The sequence below is a fragment of the Sinocyclocheilus grahami genome, unplaced genomic scaffold (assembly GCF_001515645.1).
Source record: "Sinocyclocheilus grahami isolate Dianchi unplaced genomic scaffold, SAMN03320097.WGS_v1.1 scaffold176.1, whole genome shotgun sequence".
Lineage (NCBI taxonomy): Eukaryota > Metazoa > Chordata > Actinopteri > Cypriniformes > Cyprinidae > Sinocyclocheilus > Sinocyclocheilus grahami.
Genome location: NW_015505355.1, coordinates 2,511,025 through 2,522,001, shown reverse-complemented (window position 1 = coordinate 2,522,001; position 10,977 = coordinate 2,511,025). Strand labels below are relative to the sequence as shown.

At 38.9% G+C, this 10,977-nt stretch overlaps 1 protein-coding gene across 1 annotated transcript; it reads left to right on the top strand.

Annotated features, from left to right (window-relative positions):
• Positions 1–7,114: 7,114 nt before the first annotated feature.
• On the top strand, positions 7,115–10,977 carry LOC107593883 (uncharacterized). Its single transcript, XM_016283760.1, has 4 exons — positions 7,115–7,652; positions 7,922–8,448; positions 8,606–8,672; positions 9,436–10,977. The coding sequence occupies exons 1-4, from the start codon at positions 7,136–7,138 to the stop codon at positions 10,944–10,946; spliced, it is 2,622 nt and encodes an 873-aa protein (XP_016139246.1). The 5' UTR covers positions 7,115–7,135; the 3' UTR covers positions 10,947–10,977.

The window sequence follows — 10,977 nt, the reverse complement described above, 5'->3', positions numbered from 1 at the left end:
TGTAATTTAAATGTTCCTTTGCAGATTATCTGCAAATAATATAATCTCTATTATCGTTTTGTATATATAATCTGTTTTTCTTTTTATGTACAGTCTCTTTTTATAATAAAGCACTCTCCTGTGCAACATACTGTTTTAGATATGCTAGATGACAAAAGGAAGAATTAGATTTTAATTGATTATTAATTCAGCGCAACATAAAAATAGCACATTTTTAAAGGGGTGGTTGACTGTTTTTTTTCTAGGCTTGATTGTGTTTATGGGGTGCAGGCTAACATGTGTTAATGCTTCGTTTAAAAAAAAAACGCTTATTTTTCACTAACGTTAAAAAAAGTGAAATCGCAATCAACCACCCCTTTAAGCAACGGTACCTGGCAGGATTTAGTCAGTAGTCACTGTCGTGGGAATTTACAATACAAATATAAATCTAATCTGACTTTCTACTACACCAACTCGGGGGGGATCTCTCATTCCCGAATACCCCAAAGTATGGTTCTAAAGCAGCGCAGCATGGCCTCGCCCCCTTTGCTGCCTTTTCCCGAGGGCGGGGTTTATCTGGGTTTGTGATGTCACGAACCCGGGAAGTAACTCGTTGTAGTCCCTACCAGCCGTCTTTGTAGGCATTAAACTGCCAGAATTTTAAAAGACGATATCTCCGTTTGCATTGAACTTTCAGCTTCATAACTTTGCAGATATTGTTTATGCTCAACCAGCAACATTACACACTAGCTAACGTTAAAAAAAGTGAAATCGCAATCAACCACCCCTTTAAGCAACGGTACCTGGCAGGATTTAGTCAGTAGTCACTGTCATGGGAATTTACAATACAAATATAAATCTAATCTGACTTTCTACTACACCAACTCGGGGGGGATCTCTCGTTCCCGAATACCCCAAAGTATGGTGACGGTGTCCCGTCAAGGATCTGCTAAAGCAAGAAGCCGTGGTTTACAGTGAATTTATAACAGCTAAGGGGCGTTGTTAGGCACGACGCGAAGCGGAGTTATTCCATAAAACGATTATTCCATACGTAGTAAGGTTTCACAGAATAAAACAGCAAATAAAGTGTAATGATATTAATAAAAACAGTATTCTTCCACCAAACAATGTAGTTCCTCAGAAACAGTTGTGGTTCCAACAAAGTGGTTGCCGAGCAACACACAGTAGTAAGATGTAGTTTCGAACGCGGCTCAACCTGCCAAATTATTACCCCTCTCGTTGAAATCGCTATCTGATTACCTAATCCTAACCCCTCCCCCAAACCTAACCCTAAACCTACCAATACTAGGGGGGTAATAATCTGGCAGGGGTCAGAATTGGGCACAACACCGGAACTATCTGTTTTATAATATCACTTTCCAATGAGTGCTGGGCAGGTTACTTACAAATTATAGTCCGTTACTGATTACAAATTACTTGATGAAATTGTAGTGTAATGTAATCTATTGGATTACACATGTTGGGTAATGTGTTCTATGTTTTTATTACTTTTAGATTACTTTTGACCTAGCTCAACATTATTGATAACATTGTTTGTTATCAACTCCATGAAGTGTATTAAACATTACATTATGCCAGGCTTTCTCAAACTGGAGTTTGTAAAATAAGATGCAGGGGGTTTATTAGTTGATAAAGAGCAGATTATTTAAATCATAAAAATGCCTAATTTGACTAATTAGCTCATTTTAAAATAATAATCAAAATAAACACTTAAAAACAGTAATACTTTATTTGTTTTTCTGCATGTCAATGTGATTCACTCACGCTTTGAGTGCCCAGAAAAGCACTATATAAATGTAAGAAATTATTATTATTATTATTAAAAAAAGTTATGCATTCTGTTTGGTATGGATGTGTGGATTACATTAGAAATGTGTAAAAAAAAAAAAAAAAACGAAAAGCCCTCCAAGACATAAATTGGTGACGATAATAATAATAAAAAAACAATAATAATCAAATAAAATAATCATCTCATCTGACTTTGATTAGATTTGCATTGTTGAGGAATAAAGTGTACCTCCACATGTTTTTTAAGATCCTTTGCAGTCGATAGGAAACCTATTGATAGTGCAAAACAAATGCCATACGTGACCCTGGAGCACAAAAGCAGTCATAAGTCGCTGGGGTATATTTGTAGCAATAGACAAAAATACATTGTATGGGTCAAAATTATCCATTTTTTGTTTATGCCAAAAATCATTAGGATATTAAGTCAAGATCGTGTTCCATGAAGATATTTTGTCAATTCCTCACTGTAAATATATTAAAATTTAATTTTTGATTAGTAATATGGATTACTAAGAACTTCATTTGAACAACTTTTAATATTTAAACAATTTTTTTTAGCACCCTCAGATTCCAGATTTTCATATCGTTGTATCTCTCAGCCAATATTGTCCGATCCTAACAAACCTTACATCAATGGAAAGCTTATTTATTCAGCTTTCGGATGGTGTATAAATAAAAATAAATCAGTTTTGAAAAATGGACCCTTATGACTGGTTTTGTGGTCCAGGATCACATATGAATAATTTCCAGCCATTGTGTGAATGATGTGTAATGTATTTTCTAAAAGGTAAATGTAATCTGATTACGTAATCCAGATTACAAGTAATCAGTTACTACCAGCACTGCCAGTGGGCACCAGGTCTTTAGCATCTGTACACTTGTTTCAGCTAGGTGTAAAATCTTTAGTGCTTCTTTTTCCAAGCTACAGCATAAAAGACAAAGAAAATTCAGAAACTAATAAACTTATTAAAACTAATAAAGGAATTCACAAAAACACTTTCTTTGCCACTATTTTAAAGAAAACATTTAATTCTCCATCAAAGATTCCCACCCACAGAATCTGTTCATCTCTAAATGGACAGCAGAGGGTGATGTGGGTATGAAAAAGAAAGTCCATTTCTATAACCTCACAATGATTCCCAACCTCGGGTACCAGTAGAGTTATCCCCCCATAAAGCAGAAATACTTTAAAATGGTCAGTTTTAGTGTTTTTTTTTCTAATAAGTCCAATGACCTTTTTTATGAAGTAAAATGTACATCTCAAATCTTCATTTTGTCAATGACACTAGAAGTGGAATATACAGTATGTGCATAAACATAAACATGCACTGGACTGTACAGGCAGCTTCCTTATCCACCTTTTTTTTTTCAACGTGGAAGCAAGGGTGAGACTTCCGGTCCATTAGCCGCTATAGGGAAATAACCAGGAGGATAAGAACGTGCAGTAAACGGTAAAACTGTTTGCACTATAAACCAGTGTGTTCATAATTAAGATAATACATTAAAATATGATAAGACACACCAACTTTCAATATCAAGCAGCAAAACGAACTGTTTTGTTCAGCTAAAAATAGCTGGACGGAGTGGACGCAGATGAGACCGGAAGCCAAAAAAAAAAAAAAAAACGAAAAGCCCTCCAAGACATAAATTGGTGACGATAATAATAATAAAAAAACAATAATAATCAAATAAAATAATCATCTCATCTGACTTTGATTAGATTTGCATTGTTGAGGAATAAAGTGTACCTCCACATGTTTTTTAAGATCCTTTGCAGTCGATAGGAAACCTATTGATAGTGCAAAACAAATGCCATACGTGACCCTGGAGCACAAAAGCAGTCATAAGTCGCTGGGGTATATTTGTAGCAATAGACAAAAATACATTGTATGGGTCAAAATTATCCATTTTTCGTTTATGCCAAAAATCATTAGGATATTAAGTCAAGATCGTGTTCCATGAAGATATTTTGTCAATTCCTCACTGTAAATATATTAAAATTTAATTTTTGATTAGTAATATGGATTACTAAGAACTTCATTTGAACAACTTTTAATATTTAAACAATTTTTTTTAGCACCCTCAGATTCCAGATTTTCATATCGTTGTATCTCTCAGCCAATATTGTCCGATCCTAACAAACCTTACATCAATGGAAATCTTATTTATTCAGCTTTCGGATGGTGTATAAATCAAAATAAATCAATTTTGAAAAATGGACCCTTATGACTGGTTTTGTGGTCCAGGATCACATATGAATAATTTCCAGCCATTGTGTGAATGATGTGTAATGTATTTTCTAAAAGGTAAATGTAATCTGATTACGTAATCCAGATTACAAGTAATCAGTTACTACCAGCACTGCCAGTGGGCACCAGGTCTTTAGCATCTGTACACTTGTTTCAGCTAGGTGTAAAATCTTTAGTGCTTCTTTTTCCAAGCTACAGCATAAAAGACAAAGAAAATTCAGAAACTAATAAACTTATTAAAACTAATAAAGGAATTCACAAAAACACTTTCTTTGCCACTATTTTAAAGAAAACATTTAATTCTCCATCAAAGATTCCCACCCACAGAATCTGTTCATCTCTAAATGGACAGCAGAGGGTGATGTGGGTATGAAAAAGAAAGTCCATTTCTATAACCTCACAATGATTCCCAACCTCGGGTACCAGTAGAGTTATCCCCCCATAAAGCAGAAATACTTTAAAATGGTCAGTTTTAGTGTTTTTTTTTCTAATAAGTCCAATGACCTTTTTTATGAAGTAAAATGTACATCTCAAATCTTCATTTTGTCAATGACACTAGAAGTGGAATATACAGTATGTGCATAAACATAAACATGCACTGGACTGTACAGGCAGCTTCCTTATCCACCTTTTTTTTTTCAACGTGGAAGCAAGGGTGAGACTTCCGGTCCATTAGCCGCTATAGGGAAATAACCAGGAGGATAAGAACGTGCAGTAAACGGTAAAACTGTTTGCACTATAAACCAGTGTGTTCATAATTAAGATAATACATTAAAATATGATAAGACACACCAACTTTCAATATCAAGCAGCAAAACGAACTGTTTTGTTCAGCTAAAAATAGCTGGACGGAGTGGACGCAGATGAGACCGGAAGCCAGACGCATATAATTTATAAATGGCCGCCCCCATTTTTATGACTAGAAAAAGTTTATGTGATTCAGAAAGAGACTTAACTGAGTTCATGATAGCTTGTGTTCCTAAGTTGCAGTTTTATGAGCAAAACCTCATGTGCAAGCTTAAGGCTTGGCTGAATTTCTAATAAAAACAGTTTTATAGCTGGGAGGGATCTTACTCTGATGTACACGGAAAGGAAGCTTTATAATGTGGAATTTATTTTGATGAATCATTAGGACATTGTTTTCATCAGTGTTCAACGAAGAGCCTGCCAACTGCATTTACAAGAATAAACATTTCCTAATATAAAACATCCTAAGGTTATGTAAAAATAAGTAATTTGAGACATTAAAAAATACAAAAATATCAAAGTAAAATATATCATTTAGTAGAGTGAGTTTTAGGGAACAGAATATTTAGTATTGCAAGGCACAATTTGTAAATTACCTTGCATACCACAGCATACAGCAGTGTAATTTAGTATTTTATCATAGTTGATACAGGCAACTAAATTAGAATCAAGAAATGTGAAACAAACCTGAAACTGAAACTGCACTGGACTGTTCAATTAAATCAGTTCCCAAAAATAAGTCTGTAAAATATCATACGGTTTTATTTACCATGCAGTCATGCAAAGAACACAATCAGTATAAAAAAAGAATATATTGACTGCAAATGCAAGGGGAAAACATCCCATTTTAGTCCATTAGGCTTTAATGAGTACTTTTAAGAGAGAGGACAACATCTATTGCTACCATATGAAAGTGAAAACTGGATGTAAACAGCCACGTCTGGTTTCTCCTGTCTTGCCAAGAGCTCAGCCGCCACATCTGTTTGTTCTAGTGGGGAATCTTCAGGATCCTGGGTTGAGGTGTTTTAGAGCCTCTGTTGGCCACATGCTCTGGGAATAAAATGCATGCACTATTACAGAGAAATTATGAAAAGTAATATAAAATACAATCATTTAAATGACCAAACAGGGGCCTTTATAGCTTTAAAAATGTACAAATAAAAATGCAAATTAGTACAAATATTATTATATCACAAAGTTCTGTCATTATATTCAGTATTTAGTGTGCTTGTGTAGGTCTATATGTATTGCATCTGGCAAATCAAACAGTAGCTGTTACATGAAAGGACATAATAAAGACACAAACATGTCTTTCATTCATACACAATTACACATCAGTTGCATTTAAGAGGTGTGCATGACTAGACGTGAACATGGTGGTTGTCAGAAGTAACACCAGAAGCTTTAAATGATCCCACAGCAGGTTATGGCTGGCAGATGAAAACAAACACGTGTCAGTTGTAATTACAGATGCTTAAGCATACAATTAACCCTGTACTAGCACGTGAAAGAGCTCAAATGATGATTTATCCCCATTGATGTATTTGGGAACACTGTTAAATATATATACTTTACATATTCTTAAGAAACATATAATTGGGGAGATACATTTCAGAGAAGGAAAAAAAACAGTTGCTGGTAGCCATTGACTTCCATAGCATTTTGTTCAATACTATGGAAGTCAATGGGGACCAGCAACTGTTTGGTTACCAACATTCATCAAAATATCTTATTTTGCGTTCAACAGAAGAAAGAAACTGGAACAACTTGAAGGTAAGCAAATGATGACAGAATATTCATTTTTTGGGTGAACTATCACTGTATTGTGAAACCAATACAACAATAACAATAAATAATAATAATTGATGAGAATGGTGATGATTGAATTCCCCTTTGAATTTTGATGCCTATTTGTGTCCATCTAACACCATGAGAAATCTACATTCTCTACATTTACCTGTCTAATATGGAGCCGATTTTAAAACTCTTTCTAAACTGACCATTAAAGCTGACATGAAAAGTATTATATCTGGGTGCTCTATGGGTTAACTGAGGCTTGGCGAAACCTGTTGCCAATTAAGCGTGTGGAATGCCTCATATAGACATTTCCTCAGAACTTCCACCACAGGTTTCAGAGCACACGTTCCCTTCCAGACAGACAATATAACCGCTTTAGTAGTTTAAAATGTTTGTTTTATTCACATTTTTGCTTTCACGGGTGGGAAACAGTTGTCGGAACTGACCATGTGGACAATGTGTTTGGCTCCGCTCTGATTCATTCTCTGGATTACAAGAGACCCAAGCTTAAGTGTCTTTAGGATTTTTCTATTCTACGCAGTGCACAAGCTGCAATGGAAACTCAGAGGTTTTTATTTCTCATCTGTCTGATGATGTGTGGAGGAGACACTGAAAGTGCACCTGAAATCTGCACAGGAGCGCACTGCCAAAGGTCTCCATCCAGATCACCTGATCACCAGAGCAGATATTCAATTTATGCTCCAAGACGCCCATCGGTTCCCTACACGGTAATACATCCGCAGCACAGTAGGACTGGCAGTCCGAAAGTAAACCCAAGGACCATCACGGCTGAGGTGTTCAACCCACAGGGATGCACGGGAGGAGGTTGTCATGGCTCGCCAAGACTGACAAATAATGATACGAAAGAGTGCAAGGGAATCGGATGTAAACTACCTGTAAGGATGCGACAAGATCCCAAACAGCATTCCACAGGGACAGATGTTGGGAGAAGCAGACTTTCTTTTGTCCATATGCAGGACAGAGCCGAGCAAGTATTTGGAGAATTTCCGGAGTTGGGAACTCGAGGGGGGCCACCAACTGGAATTCAGTTAACATGCGACATCAAACCAGGTAAACAGTGATTGTGTGCTTGGTATTATGAGACCAGTCCTGTGTTTCTGTAAAAGAGGTAATACACTTGTTAAATTGCAAACCATGTGGTCATGGCCATGCGAAATTGATTAGATGTTGGATTGTTGCCTGCTCCCTCAGGCAGTTTGTAGAAGCATGTTAGTTTCATGACAATATTAAAGCGTGAATGTTATCAGTAATTTATTGTGACTCAAATCTAAAGCAACATTTCAACAAAAAAGTCATGCTTTTCTTGAAATTTTGACCAGGCACAAATGAGGTCCATTCTGAAGATGCATTAGTGTTGCATTTGCACTTGGCAAAAGGTCAGGATAAACTGGTGGCCCAGTTGCAAGGGCAGCAAGCTGCAGTTAAGCAACTTCAGAACACGCTGAGAGAACAGCAAAATGCTCTACTAGCCCACCAAAGAGAAATACTGGACCAACAGCGGATTATGTTTGAGAAGATGGAAGAAGTCAAGACCCACTACAACCTTCTTCTTGACGGGGTCAAACAGTTATCTGTGCAAGGCCCACAGGGCATCATTGAGAGCCATTTGGATGGTCTCCAGTCCCAGGTTAGGACCTTTTCTCAGGAGGCTTTCGCAATGCATAAGATGAACATGGATGCTAGTGTTACAGATGCTGACAGACCTCTACTTGGCTGTGGATCCTGCCGAGCAGATGAGTACTGCGACTTCAGTGCAGACCGGCCACATTGTGAGAAATGCACTGTTTGCCCTCCAGGATTCTTTCTGGTGGCTCAATGTTCCATTCACGCTGACAGGATTTGCCAGGTACATCTTCTGCTCTATTGATGTAGCAATACGCTGTCATTGAGGTTTATGCAAGTTTAAATAGTGCAAATGAATACACTTGCTGACAAAGCTTGTAGTCAAATTATCAGGTAAACATCTTATCAAATACAAGTTAACAACTAAAATTGTCCAACAGGACAGAGACGAATGCCTGGAGATACCAAACTTATGTAAAGAGCGCAACCAGTGCCTCAATACACCAGGTAAGTTGGCTTTTTTATAATCCCCAAAAAACCTAAACCGTTTCAATGATCAATTACAATTTCTGAGCAGCATGAAATCATACTGCTCAAGGCCCACTCATAACTGCTGACGGACTGTCCCTTATTAGCATATTACCAGAGATAGTCTTACTATATGGAGATGAGAGGGTCTGTATTACTTACTGTTGGCAAAAGTGTAACGGTTAACTTGGATCACGTGTGCCTTAATAACCAATCACTTTACGGCCTTGCTGTCACTGAATTTCATTGTACGACACTCATTTGCCGTTTACGGATACCATAGGAATGAATGGGAAGTGCCGTAATCTGAATCCCACCTGTCGCAAAAAGTCAGTGACTTCTCTTGTAAAACAGCTTTTTTTTTTCCTGGTAAACTCTAAAAATAGTTCAATCCACTTATCTAGTGTAAGATTAGTAGATAGGCTGTCCATTCATTAAATGATAAGCATTTCCTCTAAAAAGCAGTTTATTCAGCGTAGTGAAGACTCTCCTCCATTGACATCCATTCATAGCTCATTAGCATTTAAAGAGACATGCACCGAAATGGCAGAGCTGTTTTTGACAAGGATAAAAAACGGTGTTGTTTTACATGACCATTTAGGAATCTTAACCATTTCATTAAGAACCTAAAGAATCATACAAACTTGTGGAAAATGGGCATCTGATGTCCCCTTTAAGATTTACTTTCTAAGAGATTTACTTTCTAAAAGATTTACTTTCTAAGCATAGTGCATTGTTTCAGGGGGATTTCGCTGCTCCGGCATGTCGGAGAGGGAAGCAGCCGTCAGGATGTGTGGGCACTCTTATTTTTACAATTCTGAGATGGAGGAGTGTCAAGCCTGTACAGAATGTGATTCTCAGCCAATGACATCCCCATGTTCAGCCTTGAATGATGCCGTGTGTGCCAACCCCTCCGAAAGCAAACTCTCGCTTTCTTGGTCTGGAAACGTTGACCTAGCCAAGGGTACTGCGTTTCCTGAAAAGCAACTTCACATCCGTGGTAACAGTGACGGAAGCCTTCTTTCCTGCACTGATGGTTGGATAGTACTCCACCAGCATGGGCTTGTTTGGGTTGACCATAACCTTGCTTTAAAACATGGCTGCCGCAGCTTCATTCAAGCGTGTTTAAGACTGAACGCCAGTGAAGATGAAGGTCGGGATCTGAGTGGGATGCGTTTGGAGCAGCGGGAGGGCAAATCTCTCCAGAGCGCCAGTGTGAGTGGAGCAACTTCTGTGGAGCCAGGTCATGTACTCTACCTTACTCTCAAGAGCGCCACCAACCAGTGTAGCCCAGACAGTGAAGACGTGCACCTTCAGAGCAGCCTAATCTCACCTTTCAGCTTGCTCTGGTTGTCCCATGACACAGGTGCGGTTGCAATGACTGCACAGGCCGTTGCTTCTGCGCATTACCATACCAACTACCGTCCTGCCTTCCGTACATCATCAATCTCCGACCCCTACATGGTTGGCTTGACCCATGATAACCGAGGGGTGCGCTTCAGAGAAAGTGGCACTGTGAAGTTTGTCCTCCAGCAAGCATTGTACTCGATGGGTCAAGCCTGTATCTCTGAGGGTTTCTACTTGCTTGCATACGTGAACCACAACGGAAGCAGCGCTGAGCTGACCCGTGCATTCAAGCCCGGCGTTCACTACAGAGACACATCTATTTCTCTCTCAGCAGCCACCACTGTGGATTCTGGGGATATGCTCACCTTTGAGATCCTTGCACCTGCACAGTGCAATGTGCGCTACTTCGGTGACGACTCTGGGATTAGCATGCTCAGTCTGGTGTGGATCCCTTCAGCCGTGTCCACTGCCTTGTCGGCCTCTGTGTCCAGGAAAGGTCTCCCCTCTGGCGCAGTGCGGAATAAAGCCTTGTTCTTCCATCAGACAAGTCCAGCGGTTCCACAAGTTGCACTAGCTGGAACCAAAGATCACAGAGACTTCATCTTTCGGGAAGCAGGGACGGCAAGTGTGGCTTTAGATCTGCGGCTTATCCACTCATGTAGTCTAATCAAACTCACCTTGCTCCAACAGAGCGGGTCTCAGGGTGTTCAGCCAGCTCCTGTAGTTCAACAGATTGGTGGACACATGCCAGAAGGAAGCGTATGGGCAAGTGTGGGGCTGAGGGTATCGTTCCAGGTGCGTAATGGCACTGTGATCTTCGCTACGGTGGACTGCGTCAGAGGGCGCATCAACCAAATTGCCCATGATGCTGGAAGTAGCATGTCTATCCTCTGGACAGTTGCATAATCCTAGCATGAATCTGCTAGCATGACGTCAA